The 21,632-nt window shown below is 41.0% G+C and overlaps 2 protein-coding genes across 2 annotated transcripts in view; both read left to right on the top strand.

Moving 5' to 3' along the window:
• The window catches only part of LOC106589575 (extracellular serine/threonine protein kinase FAM20C), a 68,038-nt gene extending 53,966 nt beyond the window's left edge, over positions 1 to 14,072 (top strand). Inside the window, exons 4-9 of the mRNA XM_014179708.3 lie at positions 1,184 to 1,276; positions 7,772 to 7,887; positions 8,083 to 8,263; positions 8,486 to 8,595; positions 8,878 to 9,019; positions 9,938 to 14,072. Of these exons, the coding sequence (XP_014035183.1) occupies positions 1,184 to 1,276; positions 7,772 to 7,887; positions 8,083 to 8,263; positions 8,486 to 8,595; positions 8,878 to 9,019; positions 9,938 to 10,205 (910 nt within the window). The 3' untranslated portion in view covers positions 10,206 to 14,072. The remainder of the gene's footprint in view (positions 1 to 1,183; positions 1,277 to 7,771; positions 7,888 to 8,082; positions 8,264 to 8,485; positions 8,596 to 8,877; positions 9,020 to 9,937) is intronic.
• A 1,848-nt stretch (positions 14,073 to 15,920) lies between these two features.
• foxl3 (forkhead box L3) lies at positions 15,921 to 20,209 on the top strand. The gene is made up of 4 exons (XM_014179707.3): positions 15,921 to 16,459; positions 17,611 to 17,712; positions 17,846 to 17,912; positions 18,365 to 20,209. Exons 1-4 carry the CDS (start codon positions 16,314 to 16,316, stop codon positions 18,839 to 18,841), a joined length of 792 nt encoding a protein of 263 aa, XP_014035182.1. The 5' UTR covers positions 15,921 to 16,313; the 3' UTR covers positions 18,842 to 20,209.
• The last annotated feature ends 1,423 nt before the right edge of the window (positions 20,210 to 21,632 follow it).

Genomic DNA, 21,632 nt, shown 5'->3' with positions numbered 1-21,632 from the left:
TCCAATCCTCCTCTCCTCTGCTCACTACCTCTCCTCAGCTGATGAGATACGGCCTGCAGAGTAGGTATGGATGTGGAAGAGGTTGCAGACCTATTTCTCCTGAAACTACTTTCTCTGTATTGTGTTTTGTTCTTCTACAGCTTATGTAAACAACAGAGGCATGTATGAGGCATGTCATTGATTTTACAGTGATGGAAAAGTCCCATCTCAGCTACATTCCTTCTATTAGTCAGCGAAATACCCTGATTACACTTAGATTTTGTATGTCTTGTGGTATGTTTTTTCCGTGAGTCCCTGAGTTCATGAACTGCAATTCAACTTGCTATCATGTCTGTTCTGAAAAACATAACTTCTGAGTCAGCTCGTTGACAATCTACAGGTACCAAAGTGTCTGTTTGTATTTCGTCACCTTCAATGCCTTTGACTACTTTGCACCTCGGTTGGTCCGGTCTGTTGGGCCCTGTGAGAGGGTTAAGCCTTACAAAGCTGCTTTTATACAGAGTCAGAGCTTTCAGTCAGAATGTGTGTGGAATCCAGGGAGGATCATGGGGCTCCAGAAATAGGTAAAGTACGGTAGTGGATTCTCTAACCTTGAGTCTCTCCAGTCACAAACACGAAGCCACAATACGATCCACACAGCTTCAATTGTGGCTTCACCTCTGTTAGAGCTCCAGAGAGGGGCCTTGGTATTGTGGCAGGCAGTGTGTCTTTGTTCCGTATAGGACTTGGCTGAAGTTGGCCTCTTGACACTGATCTGAGGTCACCCTTACAGAAAAAACACATGAATTTCACATGTGATCTCATGTGACGTTAATATGGTGACATGTGACAACATGTTAAAGCAACTTGTGATAACATGAAACTACAAATGTGAAAACATGATCTCATCTGAATTTTGTTTTTACAACAGGGATGCAAAATGGCAACTAAAACTACATGAAACTACACGAGACAACATGTGAGCTAGAAATAAAACATCCCAAGAACATCATTGCCCTTTCAGAAGAACCTATTTTTGGAACACTTCACATGTGATTTTCCACATTTGAAATCAAGTGGTTTTAGGGAGGAGAAGCTGATCCTAGATCTGTGCCTAAGGACAACGTCTACCCAGAGCTTGTTTTCTTGTAAGGGGCTAAGAGAACGATGTTATAACCCCTGACCTCTGCCCTTTCCCCTGCAGGCAGACCCGGGAGCAGGAGACGCCCCCTGACTTCTTCTACTTCTCGGACTTTGAGAGACACAATGCTGAGATCGCTGCCTTTCATCTGGACAGGTAAATCACACACACACACCTGTACCTGACACCAAAGAATCCACAGGGTGTGTGTGTGTGTGTCAGTGCGTGCGTGCACTGTTTTTATCTCTGTGTGTTTGTATAGGTGTCTCTCTGGCCCCGTTTATACCTGGTACTAACATGCACCCTTGTCCATGTCTTGTCCACATTCTGAATATGCCCATATATCTGGACAGGTGTAGATGATTAAAAGATGCATTAGTGATCTGATTGTGATCAGATCTTCCTGACCACCTCCGGATGTAGTAAGGCACGCATTGTGTCTGGATATCTTACAAGTTTAGACAGATCTGGACAGTGAAATCATCATTATCCCATCGTCTAAAATCATTGTAAGGTGGCACCATTGACTTATGGCATCAATATGTGTCTTAAAATAAATAAAGAATATCTGTCAAAAGATGTGCATACAAGGTAGGACCATTAAATCTGGTCACAATGTGGACCCAGTGGACGGATAAGAGACACATTTTACTACCATGTGTAAAACGCATGTCTGAAAATGTGGGCGCAATCAGTATGTGAACAAGATCAGGAAAAAGGACGCATGTTAGCAGCAGGTATAAACACGCATCATGTCTGTATATCTGAGGAACAGTTTGTTAGCAGGCAGACTTCTGTGTGTTCCTCTATTAAGCTCGAAACATCAGGAGGCCCATGAGTCATACTCACTGAGTTGCTGAGCACTGCCTTCCTGTTGTAATAGGCTGCATCCCTGACACCCTATTTCATACATAGTGCACTACTTTTGCCAGAGCCCTATGGTGCACTATGTAGAAAATAGGGTGCCATTTGGGATGTGGCCTATAACAGTAGAAAGGCCATAGGGCTCCGGTCAAAAGTAGTGCACTATTTAGAGAATAGGATGCTTTTTGGGACTCAGGCAGCATACTACCCTGCATCCCACCCTGCAGCCTCTGAAGCTAAGCAGGGTTGGTCCTGGTCGGTCTCTGGATGGTAGACCAGATGCTGCTGGAAGTGGTGTTGGAGTGCCAGTAGGAGGCACTCTTTCCTCTGGTCTAAAAAAACATTATCCCAATGCCCCGGGCAGTGATTGGGGACATTGCCCTGTGTAGGGTGCTGTCTTTCGGATGGGACGTTAAACGGGTGTCCTGACTCTCTGTGGTCACTAAAGATCCCATGGCACTTATTGTAGGGGTGTTAACCCCAGTGTCCTGGCTAAATCCCCAGTCTGGCCTTCATACCATCAATCACCTAATCATCCCCAGCTTCCAATTGTCTCATTCATTCCCCCTCCTCTCCCCTGTAACTATTCCCCAGGTCGTTCTCAGTCAACTTACCTGGTAAAATAAGGGTTAAATAAAACAAGTAAAAATAAAGGCACACATCTGATTTAACAATGACTGCTGCCAGCCTAGCTAACCCAATCACCCAGCTATGTCTGTCTTTCTGTCTGTCTGTCTGTCTGTCTGTCTGTCTGTCTGTCTGTCTGTCTGTCTGTCTGTCTGTCTGCCTGTCTGTCTGCTTTGGAACTCCACTGGCTTTACAAGGCTTTATGACCTACCTGCCTGTTGAGAACGCATTAATGATCATAGGAAAATCTCCTGGTTGTAAGAGAGGCAAACAAATGGGTATTACTGTATAATAATACTGCCATGGTTACAATCCGTATTATAATAATACTGCCATGGTTACAATCCGTATTATAATAATACTGCCATGGTTTACGCTCTGTATTATAATAATACTGCCATGATGGTTACGCTCCGTATTATAATAATACTGCCATGATGGTTACAACTCCGTATTATAATAATACTGCCATGGTAGTTACGCTCTGTGTTATAATAATACTGCCATGATGGTTTAGCTCTGTATTATAATAATACTGCCATGATGGTTACACTCCGTATTATAATAATACTGCCATGATGGTTTACGCTCCGTATTATAATAATACTGCCATGATGGTTACAGCTCCGTATTATAATAATACTGCCATGGGTTACGCTCTGTATTATAATAATACTGCCATGATGGTTACACTCCGTATTATAATAATACTGCCATGATGGTTAATCTCCGTATTATAATAATACTGCCATAATAGTTACACTGTGTGTTATAATAATACTGCCGATGGTTACGCTCTGTATTATAATAATACTGCCATGATGGTTTAGCTCCGTATTATAATAATACTGCCATGATGGTTTAGCTCTGTATTATAATAATACTGCCATGATGGTTTAGCTCCGTATTATAATAATACTGCCATGATGGTTTACACTCTGTATTATAATAATACTGCCATGATGGTTTCACTCTGTATTATAATAATACTGCCATGATGGTTTCACTCTGTATTATAATAATACTGCCATGATGGTTACACTCTGTATTATAATAATACTGCCTTGATGGTTTAGCTCTGTATTATAATAATACTGCCATGATGGTTACACTCTGTATTATAATAATACTGCCATGATGGTTACACTCTGTATTATAATAATACTGCCTTGATGGTTTAGCTCTGTATTATAATAATACTGCCATGATGGTTACACTCTGTATTATAATAATACTGCCATGGTTACACTCTGTATTATAATAATACTGCCATGATGGTTACACTCTGTATTATAATAATACTGCCATGTGGTTACACTCTGTATTATAATAATACTGCCATGATGGTTTCACTCTGTATTATAATAATACTGCCATGATGGTTTCACTCTGTATTATAATAATACTGCCATGATGGTTACACTGCGTATTATAATAATACTGCCATAATGGTTTAGCTCTGTATTAGCTCTGTATTATAATAATACTGCCATGATGGTTTAGCTCTGTATTAGCTCTGTATTATAATAATACTGCCATGATGGTTACACTCTGTATTATAATAATACTGCCTTGATGGTTTAGCTCTGTATTATAATAATACTGCCATGATGGTTTCACTCTGTATTATAATAATACTGCCATGATGGTTTAGCTCCGTATTATAATAATACTGCCTTGATGGTTTAGCTCTGTATTATAATAATACTGCCATGATGGTTTCACTCTGTATTATAATAATACTGCCATGATGGTTACACTCTGTATTATAATAATACTGCCATGATGGTTTAGCTCTGTATTATAATAATACTGCCATGATGGTTACACTCTGTATTATAATAATACTGCCATGATGGTTTAGCTCTGTATTATAATAATACTGCCATGGGTTACGCTCTGTATTATAATAATACTGCCATGATGGTTACACTCTGTATTATAATAATACTGCCATGGTTACACTCTGTATTATAATAATACTGCCATGATGGTTACACTCTGTATTATAATAATACTGCCATGATGGTTTAGCTCTGTATTATAATAATACTGCCATGATGGTTTCACTCTGTATTATAATAATACTGCCATGATGGTTACACTCTGTATTATAATAATACTGCCTTGATGGTTTAGCTCTGTATTATAATAATACTGCCATGATGGTTTCACTCTGTATTATAATAATACTGCCATGATGGTTTCACTCTGTATTATAATAATACTGCCATGATGGTTACACTCTGTATTATAATAATACTGCCATGATGGTTTCACTCTGTATTATAATAATACTGCCATGATGGTTACACTCTGTATTATAATAATACTGCCTTGATGGTTTAGCTCTGTATTATAATAATACTGCCATGATGGTTTCACTCTGTATTATAATAATACTGCCATGATGGTTTAGCTCTGTATTATAATAATACTGCCATGATGGTTACACTGTGTGTTATAATAATACTGCCATGATGGTTACACTCCGTATTATAATAATACTGCCATGATGGTTACACTGTGTGTTATAATAATACTGCCATGGTTACGCTCTGTATTATAATAATACTGCCATGATGGTTACACTCTGTATTATAATAATACTGCCATGATGGTTTCACTCTGTATTATAATAATACTGCCATAATGGTTTTGCTCCGTATTATAATAATACTGCCATGATGGTTTAGCTCCGTATTATAATAATACTGCCATGATGGTTACACTCTGTATTATAATAATACTGCCATGATGGTTTCACTCTGTATTATAATAATACTGCCATGGTTACGCTCTGTATTATAATAATACTGCCATGATGGTTTCACTCTGTATTATAATAATACTGCCATGATGGTTTCACTCTGTATTATAATAATACTGCCATGATGGTTTAGCTCCGTATTATAATAATACTGCCATTCAGAGGCAGCTGTCTATTGTTGTCTCTGATTGGGGATCATGTTTAGGCAGCCTTTTCCCACCTGTGTTTGTGGGAGATTATTTTGAGTCAGTGCATGTTGCACCTCTGTCGTCACGGTTTGTTGGTTGTTTCTTTTTTCCTGCCGCAGGTCTTTTCACACAGCAAGCCTTTGCTTTGTCTGGCTCTTGTATGTTCAGACACAACAGTTGTAGTCTACACAGCTGTGATGTGAAGATGGTGATGATAATGTACTTGTTATCTCTTAGGCTTTCACATCTGTGGAATTAAATGTTGTCCCTGACACAACCAGGTCCATTCAAGTGGCACTAGAGAAGCACACTTGCACGCACGCATGCACACACACACAGAGTACATAGAGTATAAAGCTGGATAAAGCTGTGTCTGCCTGGAGGCACAATATCACCATTCAGCAGCAGCAATAGCAGACAGTCTGCCACACATCTGGTACGGCACTAGACCCAGTTGGCACACACACACACACACACACTCAGGCATGCATTGTGGGTAAGGGGGAGAGGAAACCAAAGGCATGAAAAGCCCTGCTTCCTTTCTAAATATAAGGAAGGCAGGGACTAGGGTTAGCCAAAAGCAGCTGTTTAGTTTTTCACATTTGGTTTCTGGTCTAAATGAAAGCTTCAGCATTGCCATTGGGTACGGGCTGACTACTGACGCTGAGGCTGCTTTGTCTGCTGTCCCAGGAGGCCACAGCTACACACACACACATACAGTAATGCACACACACACACACACACACACACACACATACAGTAACGCACACACACACATGCACATACAGTAATGCCCACACACACATGCACACACTTTCCATTTGGGCTTTTAAGCCAGGCTCTACGCTCCATTAATTATCTGATTGGATTAAAAGGGGGAAATGCTGTCTTAAATTTGGTCTCGGCTCCCTTTGAAATGATGTGGGATGGGGGGAAGAGGAGGAGGAGGAGGAAGAAGGGGGAGGGAGGAGGGATAAGAGCAGTGAGTGACGAGGGGGGAAATTGAATCCAGCACTTCTTCCTTGTTTGCATGGCAGATCCCCCATAGGGCTGTGCGGTGCGGTACGGCACAGTAACATCTGACAGCCAGAGGGAAGGAAACATGGCTCACACACACACACACACACACACTTGAATGCACACACAAACCGCACACACACAGTCTCTCTTCTTACACATGCTCTCTGTCACGCTGTGCAACATGACGGGGCAATTTGTAACTTGGAGTGCTTTTGCTCATTCTCTCCCCCCACTTTATCTTTCTCCCCCTCTCTTTCTCCCTCTCTCGCTCTCTCTTTATCTCTCTCTCTCTATTTCTCTCTCTTTTTCTTTCTCTCTATTTTTCTCTCTCGCTCTCTCTCTCTTTTTCTTTCTCTCTCTTTTTCTTTATCTCTCTCTTTTTCTTTCTTTCTCTCTCTCTCTCTCTCTCTCTCTCTCTCTCTCTCTCTCTCTCTCTCTCTCTCTCTCTCTCTCTCTGAATGAGTGTGTAGCATGCATAGAGACAGGCATGACAGCACTCAGAAAGACAGAGGGAGGAAGGAGGTTCACATTAGAAGATTCCATCTCCACATGTCCCTGGAGTGGTCTCACACGCGCTGAGAATACTGTATGCGGCGAACACACGCATAGTTCATGCATACACACATTCACGGCACGTACACACACATACACATCTGCGCCAACACACTGAAATATTCTGTGCACATTCACACACATACCTGGGCGCACACACAGATGAATCATCCTCAGAGCCACTTGTCCAGCTCTCACGTGTTCTCTAAACACCTGTCTCCCTCCCACATTGCAGTAGAGTAGAATAGAGACATAACATGTAGCAGAACTACACATGGTGTACAGGAAGACATTAAGACCAAGCATGGTTGATTAGATTATTATCATTGCTGATTTAGACTACAGTTACTGTATTTGAGCTGTTGAAGTGAAATAATTTAGATATTTCTGTGATGGCCGCCCTAGGCTGTTACTGAAGCAGTTGGAAGCGGTGTCACAGCTCCCTCTGGTGGTTAATAAGAAACAACAGTGCACTTTACACGTAGAAGGATAGTAGAAATATGGTACCATAGCATGTGGACCTTAAGTATCATGGCATTCCTCATTGGTTGAATTAGTGAGGGAGTGATTGATCATTTCAGGATCTAAAAAGCCAAATCTAAATATCTTCCTCTCTTTGTCCTCTTGCAGAATCCTGGACTTCCGTCGTGTCCCTCCTGTAGCTGGCAGACTGCTGAATATGACTAAAGAGATCAAAGACATGACCAGGGACAAGAAGCTGTGGAAAACCTTCTTCATATCACCAGGTACTAAACCTAGGACAGTAGTCTGAGATTCAAACACAGCCGTCTTGAGCAATGAAGCTGGCGAAGGAAGCTTATGCTGCGTTAAAATCATGTCAGCTGCATTTCAGTTTATGAACAGTAGATGATGCTATTGACCACCAAATGAACAAATCAATATCCCCAACAAATCCGTTCATATAAACTCTAATTTCCCAGCCAACAACATCTGTTTCTATGGGGAGTGTTCGTACTACTGCTCTACAGAGCATGCTCTGTGCGGTAAGCCGGACCAGATCGAGGGTTCCCTGGCTGCCTTCCTCCCAGACCTGGCCCTGGCCAAACGTAAGACCTGGAGGAACCCCTGGAGACGATCCTACCACAAACGCAAGAAAGCAGAGTAAGAAACCAATGCATATGTAGAAAGCATAACATAATAAAATACAAAATACATTTATTTAAAAGAAAAGCATTTACTTTAAGAGTTTGACAAGCACTGAGAAGTACAGGTGAAAAGACAAGTTACTGTAGTTCCAAGAAAATACAAGTGGAAAGACGTGTGCAGGGGAAGTGAGAACCCAACAGGTTTCTAATGACGACCTCTCTGTGTCTGTTTCTGCAGGTGGGAGGTGGACCCTGACTACTGTGAAGAGGTGAAACAGACTCCGCCCTATGACAGCGGCACCCGTCTGCTGGACATCATGGACATGACCATCTTTGACTTCCTCATGGGTGAGACCACACCTCCTAAAACACACACACACTCAGAGCACAGCGACATCCCACTGGGCACAGACGTCAGTTCAGCTAACGTGAATTCAACATGAAATCAACCAAAAATATCATCATGTCATTGGATTTAGGTTAAAAGTTGGGTGAAAGAAGATATTCCAATACGTTGATTTAACGTCATCATATCGAATTTTTGGGTTGAAATGAAAGTGGAAACAGCGTTGATTCAACCAGTTTTTGCCCAGTGAGATGGCTCCATTATAAAATGGCGTCTCTCCTCAGGCAACATGGATCGTCATCACTATGAGACGTTTGAGAAGTTTGGCAATGAGAGCTTCATAATCCACCTGGACAACGGGAGAGGGTTTGGAAAGCATTCCCATGATGAGGTGTCTATCCTGGTGCCTTTAAGCCAATGTTGCAGGTCAGTAACTTTATCAATCTTTTCCATGAACTGACATTTTTGGTGTATCATTGGCATGTATACATCAAGAGCATTTACTTGTGACTGGTGAACCGCAACACACTTAACCTAACTTTTCACTTATCAGGAGTTGACATAGAGGTTAAAACCCATTTTGGCATGGACATTGCTAAGTATTCAACTGGGTGGGACTTCCTATGGGTTAAGGAAGGATCACATAATTCCATCCAGGTCATCAGGAGGGCTCAGCCAATGAACTATACTCGTGAGCAAACATTCCATAACTGTAGGTGGCAGTAAATAGCCAACCTTGGCTTCATACTTGTTCAAACAACACACTTTAGGTGGCAGTATGCACCCTTTCAGTTTGTTTGCTAACTCATAGAAGTAGTAGAAGAAGAAAATTGACTACTTCAAAATGCCTGTGTGCTCACAGACACCATAATGGGACATACACTGAGTGTACAAAACATTAAGAAGACCTTCCTAATATTGAGTTGCAACCCTTGTTCTTGACTCAAACTGATGTGCCTGGGATCTACTACCATACCCCGTTCAAAGACACTTCCATCTTTTGTCTTTCCCATTCGCTCTCTGAATGGGAAACATACACAATCCATGTCTCAATTGTCTCAAGGCTTAAAAATCCTTCTTTAACCCGTCTCCTCCCCTTCATCTACACTGATTGAAGTGGATTTAACAGGTGCCATCAATAAGGGATTATAGCGTTCACCTGGATTCACCTGGTCAGTCTATGTCTTGGAAAGAGCAGGTGTCCTTAATGTTTTGTACGCTCAGTGTATATAAAGATGAAATCTCTATCATTCTCTATGGGAGTTAATGACTTTATATGAAGTTACAATCATAAAGCGTTAATGAACTTCTTCCATTCCCTCCTGACCCCTCCTGTCTCTCCAGAGTGAAGAAGTCGACCCACCTGCGTCTGCAGCTGCTGGCCAAGGAGGAGTACCAGCTGAGTGGTCTGATGTCTGAGTCTCTGCTGAGGGACAAACTGATCCCCATCCTCATCCAGCCCCACCTGGAGGCTATGGACAGACGCCTACGCCACACACTCAACGTCCTGGCAGACTGCATCGAGAAGGAGGGCTATAGTAATGTTGTGGAGGATGACCTGGCTGGGGAGAGGAAGGGGGCTCAGATGCACACATCACCCAGGGGGAGGTAGCTGGGAGGCCTGGACTGTTCTGGAATGGACCAGACTGGATTGGATCGAACCGTACGGAACTAGAGTCGATCAGACTGGACTGGATTGAACTGGATTGGACTGGACCAGATTAAACCGGACTGAACCGGTTTTGACCACCATCCCCATAGGCCCCTTAAATAACAGTGTAACCTCCCAACCAATCGATCATCTCCCACCACAGCACCACAGATCATGAAAGTCTTGCGTGAGCCGCTTGTCTTGTTCAGGAGACATTTTTGAATTCAGTGAATTCCAAGGCTGGTATTATTCCTTCTGCTGTCAACTGAATATTGTGTTTCTACACATTGTTGGGACCTGTCACAGGTGTGCAAACGATATGCGTATCGGAGATCGACTCTGTGTCTTAATGAACAATTTATTGCAAAATGTTTTATAACTTCTGTTGCTCTTTTACATTGTTGTTGATGTGTTTTTTGTATTAATTTAAGAGATATTTCATTGGAGGGTTTACTGCAAAATGTGTCTTCTGCTTTTCATCTTTCAAATGCTTCCTGTCCCGAGAGTATTTATTGTATTTCATATTAATTGGTTGAAATAAATGAGACCCACATCATTTTTCTATCAACAGGACTGGGGGCTCTAGTCAATCTGTATCGCTGAAGCTCCCAAGTGGCGCAGCGGTCTAAGGCACTGCATCTCAGAGCTAGAGGCGTCACTACAGACTCTGGTTTGATTCCAGACTGTATCACAACCGGCCGTGATTGGGAGTCCCATAGGGCGGCGCACAATTGGCCCAGTGTCGTCTGGGTTTGGCCAGGGTAGGCTGTCATTGTAAATAAGAATTTGTTCTTAACTTGCATAGTTAAATAATGGTTAAATAAATGCTCTAGAAATATAAAGTTAATGTGCTATTGAGCTGACATCTGCATTGTTTACCATGAATGCAGTTTCCGCTAATGTGGGAACATTGCCTTTAAATATCAAGCACACTGTAACGCTGAACTTCCACTATACAGATTGAATACAGCCCTAAGTGGTCAGGAGACCAAGAGAGGGAGCGAGAGAGACTCTACAGATGTGCGGTTCTTAGTTGGTCAAGTAGAGGGCAGCTCTAGTGCATGTACAATAGTGGTCTGTAGGTCAGCTGTTTGTTCACCTGCCCACCATTGCTAATAACCCATACGCAACCGCCCAACTATGCTGTAGGCTACGGTCAGAGATGGCAGAACGATTTTTTGACAGGGGTGCAGGATTTTTTCAAAATATGTTTCTGCTTATAATTACCGACATTTCGGTAGGCTATTTGTTAGTCAACTTGTCTATAATTAGACTATAATACATGCTGCTTTTCTTTTGTCATTATATGTGGACCTAGAAGACTAAAATAAACCCTTGCTCACCAGAATAATTTCATCAATTGATAGAATGAATGCTTCTATCTATGTAGTTGACATCAGTAAACTTTTCTTTGTCGTCGCAATTTCTTTCCCGAAGCAAAGACGTTTAGGGACTGGGGAGAAAATGCATTAACAAAAAATAAACAGCAAAGATTTTCTGTGTAAAATGTCCAAATTTTATCAGTTTGACCTGTTGTAAGGAAATAGAAAGCTGTAGAAATGACCCAAGATGTTTCTGATAAGATTTCAGGTCAGCTTGGATACATATTTTATGTGGTTTCACAGGAGGCTGCTGAGGGGAGAAGGGTGCATGATAACAGAGTAAATTAAATGGCAGTTAAGGTGGTTGAAATACTAGACCTATCAGCTTTTATGATGCTGATAAAAATAGCACCTCTACAGAAGGTCCCTAACTGCAGATTTGGATTCTCTCAAGATGCTCTAAGAAATCAATCATATTTCCCCACTCCTGTTTCCGAGTCAAAATGTAAGATACATTTGAATTTGGTGTATTATTTGACTGCAAAAAATGCTTAATTCTGCAGGAGTTAATATTAAGGTCATGTGAAAGGTTATAGACCTACAGTCAATGTCCAGTTTTCAGTTTCCATTTAACCCATCTGAACAGTAGGCTATAGTTCCCTTGACTTGCCATAGGCCTATTTGATGTCCTGGTCTTGTGACTGTTGAATTTGTATAGCACGCCTTGAGTGGGCTCCCGAGTGGCGCAGCGGTCTAAGGCACTGCATCTCAGTGCTAGAGGTGTCACTACAGACCCTGGTTTGATTCCAGGCTGTATCACAACCAGCCGTGATTGGGCCCAGCGTCGTCCGGGTTAGGGTTTGGCTGGGGTAGGCCATCATTGTAAATAAGAATTTGTTCTTTACTGACTTGCCTAGTTAAATAAAGGTTCAATAAAATGTAAAGAATCATCACACATAACATAGTCGGCACTGCAGTCATACTCCTTTGCCACCAACAACTCTCCATTTCGCAGCTTTTATTTTATTGAATTAAACTCCGACATTATCCTTTTTGCCTCAGTGGATCGACTTTAACTTTTTCTGGCTGTTCCCAAAAGCATTTGGCTGTAGGCTGTTTGGTGGGCATACAGTTAGGCTCTAAAGCTTACACAATATGCACTAATGCCAGATAGCCTAAAAAGAATGAATGAAAAACCTAAATGTAGCCGATAGAAATAAATTGCACAAGAATGATACATTTATGGATTTTTGTATGCATTGTTTCCTCATTATTCAACCCACCCCCCCTTCATCCACACAATAGGATGACCCTCAAACCCGCTTGCTCTGCAGATACACTATATATACAAAAGTATGTGGAGACCCCTTCAAATTAGTGCTTTCATCTATTTCAGCCACACCTGTTGCTGACAGCTGTATAAAATCGAGCACACCGCCATGCAATCTCCATAGACAAATAGTGTCAGTAGAATGGCCTTACTGAAGAGCTCAGTGACTTTCAACATGGCACCGTCATAGGATGCCACCTTTCCAACAAGTCAGTTTGTCAAATTTCTGACCTGCTAGAGCTGCCCTGGTAAACTGTAAGTGCTGTTATTGTGAAGTGGAAATGTCTAGGAGCAACAAAGGCTCAGCCACGAAATGGCAGGCTTCACCATCTGGCAGTCCGACGGGCGAATCTAGGTTTGGCGGATGCCAGGAGAACGCTACTTGCCTCAATGCATAGTGCCAACTGGGGCTGTTTTTCATGGTTCGGGCTTGGCCCCTTAGTTCCAGTGAAGGGAAATCTTAACGCTACAACATACAATGACATTCTAGACGATTCTGTGCTTCCAATTTAGTGGCAACAGTTTGGGGAAGGCCCTTTCCTGTTTAAATTACAACAATTAATCTGATTCAAAGTGATTCACACTACAGCATATCCTCCATTGTACTTTTCTCTTATTTTTCTTTGGCTCATAGATTATTCTATTATTTGAGGACGATTTTAAAATTAAAGTTTAGTCAGTCCTCAATTTTGGTACTAAGAAGCCAAATGTGACACCAAGATTTTTGTAGGATGAATATTCCTTTAGGGTGTGATGTATGTATGATGTCCAGATGTCAATGTTGTCTACAGATATGCAGGATGTACATTTCTTAACTTTCCAACTGCAGATCTGCTTTGCTGGAGAAAACATTTCAGTTAATGTTACTGAAGGTTCATATATATACAGTAGATAAACCTAGTGCCTGTGCAATGATAGAAATACTTGAATGTTTGGGATCATGACTGAAAGGGTATTTATGGGAACTATTATTTCCTGATCAGAAGCTATATACAGAATACGTGTTTCCATACGTCTGTCTGTGTTGATACTTTATGTATAGACGGAGGTATGGACAACATTAGAGGCTGTGGTTCTGACTGCAGCTAAAATGCTTATTTTTCAGCAGTTCATTGTTTCTGTGGAGTTTTGTTTGCAACATCGTAAAGGTGCAATAAAACAAAATGTGCATTTAAACGTGTCATTTAACTTTATTAGTTATATCTGAAACATAGACTAGATACATTGAAAAATAATGATGAGACGGGGCAAAAGAACTTGAACTTGATTCTGATCCTTGTAGGCAGCACAGACACAGAAGTCATTGGCTGTTACAGAAAAGGAATATCTCAGCTGTATTTGTCTGTATGTTCAGACTACAGAGCCTGGTCAGTAACGATGTCTATAGGCCTACCACAGTACTAATGCAGATGGCCCTCAGCGCCCCAACATGAACATGTTTACAGTTTGGTTTTTGTGTTTTGATAACCTTTCCCTAGCCCCTCACAGCCCCTGGAATGCCTCCACTATGGTTTATAAATGCATCCAAAGGATTGCTCATGAATGGAGGAACCCAGTCTGAGTGTACGCCCCAAATGGCACCCTATTCCCTTTATAGCGCACTTATTTTGACCAGCACCCTATTGGCCCTGGTTAAAAGTAGTGCACTATGAAGGGAATATGGTGCTATTTGGGATGCGTTCTGAGACAAACATCTAAGGGACAGGGACCACAGGCCTAACTAGGGTAATCAGCCCCACCGCAGACAGGCGGCAGAGGAAACATCGTCATGGGAATGAGCCAGGGATCCGACCAACAGGACACCTTATCTGATCCTGATCCCACTCATTTACCCCTGCACTGCCCCGATGAAGGGACCGTAGAATAGAACTGCTAAAGCCAACAGACTGGGCATAGTTCTGGAATCTGGTTCTAATTCTATGATAGAGTGACTCTCCTTGTTTGACCACGTGGGCAGTCAACCCAAGCCCTGGATTTGCTCCTGAAAACGGTGGTGCAATTGATTTCACTGCATCACTAATGAAAGGGAATAAGTGTACTGGCATTTTAGAATAGATCTTGGGTTTTGGCAATTAGAGTAACTGGTTAATCACTTTATTTGCTAAATAATGTTGAGGGAGACCAACCACAGGTCACAGCGGTCAGTGACATACAGAGAGGATATGCCATGGCTCCAAATGTAAAGACAATATATTTGAGAGATGTGGACACTTCATTGTTTCAAATGGGTTGACACCTGATTAAACACACCACATTTGCTGGTATGGGCCTACCTAGGCTGCCAGCAATTAGGGTGTAGCTGTGCATTTTACAAATTAAACAAAATAGCTCAAATAATTTTGTTTCAAAATGTGCCCAATTCCATGATCTAAGAATAGTTTTATTTTATTTGGACATGGACATCTAAAATGTTCAATCTTATTTGCCACTTTAAAATTGACCTGAGTGTTGACCCTTTCTTTGCCCCATTAGTATCGAAGGAGTAAACACAAAATTGCATTTTTAAACTGTTCTGGTCGCATCGATAGAAGAACACAAAGGGTCTCTACAACAATTAATCTACTGGATCACAGCAGGCCACACACGGAGGCCTCGCGCCCGCGGGCTGTTTTCTCCGGTCTCCGTCGGCCGCCGGGAGAGACCAAAATGCCCTGTTAGGAGCCCTTCAGAACACACATCCCCTCTTTTAGTCACGGAAACACAATTTATGGCCATTATACAGCATTATAGATTGCATCTACAAAACTATCCTTGTTGACTAAAACGTCTGTGACACAAGGAAACCCCCCCCAGCCCCCCCCCCCCCCCCCCAAAGAAATAACTGGTTGAGAAAAAAAGTCGGACAAGCACAACATACCACAACACAACACACACTCTTTAAAGAGTTAGGCTAAAGAAAAAAATAGGAAGAGAGAGATGGAGATGTAAGGAGGTTGTTTGTTAGTATTGGATTAGTTGTTTAAATCATGTTTGGTAGATTAGACTATAAAAAGAAACAAAACAAAACATAAAGTCAACAATCGAAATAGTCTATAGACCACCCAGATTCAAGCGAGACAGAGATTAGTCTAGCTACCAGTTGATCACGCCCCGGGTTCAGACGTTCAAGTGGACAAGCTGCATGCGTCGGGCTGGCCAAGTCATTTGGTGCATGGCATGTCTTATCCGCGCTAGCCTAGCCTACCTGGGGACCAACCCAACAGTGAGGCAGTCGATGAGGAGGAGAGTGGGGGTTCCAAGAGATCTATTCATCACCAAAGGGGGAAGGTATACTTCATTCAGTATGCCACCACTATGAGTAGAGTATGTTAGAGTAGAGTAGAAGAACATTGACATTATCTGTAAAGAAAACAACTGCTTGGTATTATTGGTCTAAATTTGGAGGGTGGTAAAATCTGCAATTTATTTGTTAATTAGATGAAGCAGTCCTATAATAGCCAGTGTGGAAGTGTAGACATGTTTGATAACTCGCAGTATCCATATAACTGCTTCAACTATGATGGAGACGGATACCCTTCCTGCAGCACGGATGAAGACAAGAAGATGTGTCGACCTGCTTACAGGTAGAATGCTTATGATTAATATAATGAATTAATAATGGAATTATTATATGATATCATTATTATATTTTAAATAATGGAAGCCTTATTCATGATCTAAGATATTACATTATGTTTAGTTAGTTCTACTGAAAAAATACAAAACAAATTCATATTATTTTTGTATTTTATAGACCATAATATAAATCACAAATGAATGCAACGCAAGCCATTTCAAATCTAAAACCTAAATATCAAATGTTGTTGTATTATTTTAATCAGATGATTGTGGAATCTCAACACTATCCAATTTGAATTAGTATCATAATTAAGAATATTAGACCACTTACCCTGAATGTAACTTTAATCAGTCTTATCAAGATATTATTGGGCAGGGTTGTGTAGGTTACTTTATAAGTGTAATATTTTAAGGTTACTAGTTGCCTGTCCAAAATTGTAATCAGTAAAGTAACTTTTGGATTACCAAAAATCAGTAATGTAATCTGTTTACTTTTACTTATTTTTTTTTTATAACTTTCCCTTTAAGCATCATTAGAAGAAGACAAAAGCTTGGTGTGTCCTCTCTGACTTGTGTTCAGAGTTGAATTTTTATTTAACAAGGCAAATCAGTTAAGAACAAATTCTTATTTACAATGACAGCCTACTCCAGCCAAACCCAGGCCAATTGTGTGCCGACCTATGGGACTCCGAATCACAGCTGGATGTGATACAGCCTGGATTCAAACCAGGTATTATAGTGACTCCTCTTGCACTGAGATGCAGTGCCTTAGACCGCTGTGCCACTCGGGATCCCATAACAGCCTGATCAGGCGGAACAAAGCTAAACATGTGCCTTCTTTCAATGCTGAATTGAATGTCATTGAGAAAACAGAAACGTTTCATAATGTATTTTTTTTGCCAACATCCTTTCTGAATTTAAAAGTAATCCAAGAAGTAATCATCTAGTTTTTCAAAAGTATCTGTAATCTGATTATAATATTTTTGCTGGTAATGTTAGTGATTGCAGGTTTTTGTCATCAGATTACATGTAACTGATTACATGTAATAATTTACTCCCCAACCCTGTTCTTGGGAATATCAATGTGAACACCAAGAAATATTCATTCAAATAAATCTTTGTACTTTTTGTAACTCTGTCTGCCCTCTCTCTTCAGTTACATAGCGTTGATAGCCATGGCCATCCAGCAGAGTCCAGAGCACCGGGTCACCTTGTCAGGGATCTATGAGTTCATCATGAAACGCTTTCCCTACTACAGGTAAGGAGCTTCACATGTCTATTTAACTTCACATGTCTATTCAACGGTCATTTTCCTTAAAAAGTGGCTGGATACCTTTCACAAATTCAGTTTGACAGAGTAGTGTATGTACTGTTTCCTTTATCCACTACAGGTCCAACCAGAGGGCATGGCAAAACTCCATACGACACAACCTCTCTCTCAACAGCTGCTTCATTAAGGTGAAGGACTTTTTAACATATGTTGTGCGATGATAGTTGATCACTTGATCAAGAATCATTATCAAACAGAGTAAGATACACATTTTATTACTTTCTTCAATATAAGTTTAACTTTATATCAGTCAGAAGAAAACAAGACTATAATATTTTATCCTTGTTGATTCAATATTGTATGAAACGTTTAAAAATATATTACAATAATATGGTCGCAAATGAGACAGTGAACAGTCATACACGTTTACATGCACATTTACAAATGTACTCTATGAATTGTAAGCGAATGCGTCTTTTGCACACTGTAGCCTATAAGCAAAAAGGATAACAGACAAAACACTGTTTCAATACAGTACTGTATGTTGCTTTCACATTTGAGCGTGATCACAAATAGCCTATTATGGGTTTATTTCTACTTTCTTATTTGTGTTTTCTTTTTAAACATATCTTTTTTTTAGGTTCCCCGTACGGAGGGAAACGAGAAGGGGAAAGGCAACTACTGGACATTCGCCACTGGCTGTGAGTCCATGCTTGACCTCTTCGAGAACGGCAACTTTCGGCGTCGCCGGCGCCGACGCAACATGAAAATGGGTTTCAGAGAGCCTGGGGAGCCTTTCCTCCCAGTAGACAATAACAAGAACAATAACATCAACAACCAACACGGCAGCTCCACCAGGCGGTCCGATCCTAACCCTAACCCCAAACCAGACTCCTTCTGCCCCATCAGCCCTGACCACAGACCAGGTCACCACACCCCCCTCAACCCAAACCAGCAGGATAAACCAGAACCGGAGATTAAATTCAGTATTGACTACATCCTCTCCACCCCCAACCCCCCTCTGCCGGGCTTCAGACCCCCACGTAGTGGTACAACAGCGGCCCCCATACACGCTCTGGAGCCCCAACACCTGAACCTGCACTTCTGGACCATGTGAGTGTCATAGCCTTGCCTATAAAGAGAGATACTTCATCTGAAAGACTGGATGGTTTTTCCTCCAAATCTGAATTAGGAAATTAAAAGATCCAAAGACTGCCTCCTTGTGCAAGGGGAGATTTGATTGACTTGTCCTGTAAATAAAGAATATAGAGAGGTCCAGTATTGTGCAATGGATCCTGGCTGATTATACTAAATGTACATGACTCTACACTCAAATTAAGCTTGTACAGTGTTCATAGTCTTGTCCCAAGGCATAAAGGTTTACATACATCTGTATTCATAAAGTAGGATGTTCTGTTATGAGGGTCTGTGAAAATAATTATTTGCCTATATTATATCATTACTATTTTAAGGACAGAAATAAATACACTGAGTATGCTCAACTGTATGAGAAAGCTGATAAAACTGAAGGCAGTGTGACCTGTGACTTCATCATCATCATCATAACCAGTATCAATATTAAAAGATAACAATCTCAACAATTGTTTTGGCTGGTGAAAGTGTCAAAGCAATGAACAGGGTGAAGTGTACATGTCACAAGCTGGTGCTCAGCCCGTCAAACCTTATTGTTGTGATTTAAGGCAATTATCATGGGGTTAATCAACCCAGGCCCTCTCCAAACCTCCTAATCTTTCCCTATGACCTTTTCAATTCCCCTGAGAATGACACATTCCACATTTAATCCAGACACATTAGAATACATTATATACATATATTGTATGAAGGAGACTAAAACATGAGGTCTACTCCGCTAACATGTATTTCCCTGTTAGGAGAAGGGATATCAATCATAGCAGGGTTTCTCTTGCTTGTTTGAAGGGACAATTTTCAATTTAACCTTTATATTATGCCGTGACTGCATCATTCAGGACAGGAGGGTTTCAACAGAACACAACAACACACTTAACATGAGTGGCATTTAATATAGCATTACACTTGCAAGGTGAGAGCGAGATGTGACCCTAGTCAAATACAAGAAGGGGGCCGTGCTGCCATAACAACACTGCCGAAACTCCCGCCCGCCCGCCCGGCCTGACGCAATTATAATTAAACACACCGGCGTATGCTTCCTTTCAAATCCTGTGATCGATCAATGATATTAACATTCATACCTGCTTGGCCCTCCAGCCAACGTCTAGCACCACCACTGTTATGGATCAGTAGGTTTCCATTAACTAAGCTGTTGCTGTAAGGTGGCGCTGTGGATGTATTTGGGTAAATTAACTTAGCATAAAGTGCTGCAAGGCTGGGTCTGCTTCTGCGTCGGTTTGTATTGAGACACCAAAGAGAAAACACACATGCAGGAGAAAAGTACTATTATTGTGTCCTAGAATGGCCTCTATTAAATGACCGTTCCAAATTCAAAGTATGTGTGTCATGTTTGATTTATTTTAATTGGGAAATAGTTTTCAAGAAATATTTTTTATGCATTTTGAGGCTATCAATATTTTCATAGAACTTTTATGTCTTATTGAGCTAAATACCTCTATGAGAGGGAAATTTGGTCTGGGAAAAATAATATGGAAATGTTTATAATTTTCTGTATGTGCTCACTTCTAGTTGTGGCTATTGTGTACACTCTTAGAAAAAAGATGCTATCGAGAATCAGAAAGGGTTATATGGCTGTCCCCATAGGAGAACCCTTTGAAGAGACCATTTAGAACCCTTTTGAAGGTTCTGCGTGGAACCCAAAAGGGTTCTACCTGGAACCAAAAAGGGTTCTCCTATGGGGACAGCCTCAAAACCCTTTTGGAACCATTTTTTCTAAGAGTGTAGGTAGGTAATGTTGAAATGTGTAGCTCAGGGCAGAATGAGTGAAATGGGGAGGAGGAAATTGGGAAAGCAATGATCTGCAACGTTAATAACATCTCAATCATAAACACAAATAGGTCATTTAATCTACAGCGTGTGTTTTATAATTGGATTTTTTCATTCTTGGGAGTAATTTTGATTATGAATTTAATTATAAATATTTGTGTGTTGTTGTTGGTGTTTTAAAAACAACAACAACAACATAGTATATGTTTATATACGAGGGAGGCTGTGTAATTTCACCTTACTTGACTAACAACCATGATTTCCTTGAGCTGTGGTAGGAGGGGATTGGAGGGGCAAATGGATGTACAGTTTGTTATATGGGACATGCTTATGTACCAGAGGCCTACAATGGAAAGCAGGCTGCTGGGTAATGATATCAGGCTTCTAGCTAATGAAGATTGTTGAAATAGCCTGAGGAGACAGAAAGTACTAACACGTACACACCGATGGCTTTTGCCCTTTGAAGCCATTTGAATCCACATGTACAAATCAAAAGGGCCAGAGGTAGATTCGGCAGGGTGGAATATTCCACAGTTCTGAAATGGGTTTTTAAATGTGTTTGCGAATGAGAATATCAACACTGGATGTCAAATCAATGTCAGTTTAGACGTGTTTACAGTTAGATTCTATTTACTGTAGATCTTCCAGGCCCCTGTTTGGCCCCTGCTACTGGAGACCTGTGGAGGATGTCCCTGTTAGGAACACCCAAAACTGGGGTTTAAAAAGCAATTAGAAGGGTGTAAGAAATGAACCAGGATATAGAAGAAATATGGAAAATAGGCCTTATTTTACACCACTACAACTCTTCTTTGATCATTTGTATAGTAACGATAGCCATTTAATGATAGCCTTTTTAGTGGCACTTGGCTTCAGTGAGTATGAAATAAAATAGTGAGTTGTTTGTTACTATGTAATTACTGTAGCTTGCAATTTCTGAGTAAATTCCAAGTAAAAATCGAACTGTAAAATAA

This window comes from Salmo salar, chromosome 28 (assembly GCF_965601325.2).
Source record: "Salmo salar chromosome 28, fSalSal1, whole genome shotgun sequence".
Taxonomy (NCBI): domain Eukaryota; kingdom Metazoa; phylum Chordata; class Actinopteri; order Salmoniformes; family Salmonidae; genus Salmo; species Salmo salar.
The sequence above is the reverse complement of the archived record's forward strand: the minus strand, read 5'-3'. Positions and strand labels throughout refer to the sequence as shown.

Coding starts and splice junctions, on each gene's coding strand:
- foxl3 (XM_014179707.3), top strand. CDS start 16,314: ATGAAGCAGTCCTATAATAGCCAGTGTGGAAGTGTAGACATGTTTGAT. Junction 16,460..17,610: donor ATGTGTCGACCTGCTTACAG/GTAGAATGCTTA, acceptor CTCTCTCTTCAG/TTACATAGCGTTGATAGCCA. Junction 17,913..18,364: donor TCAACAGCTGCTTCATTAAG/GTGAAGGACTTT, acceptor TCTTTTTTTTAG/GTTCCCCGTACGGAGGGAAA.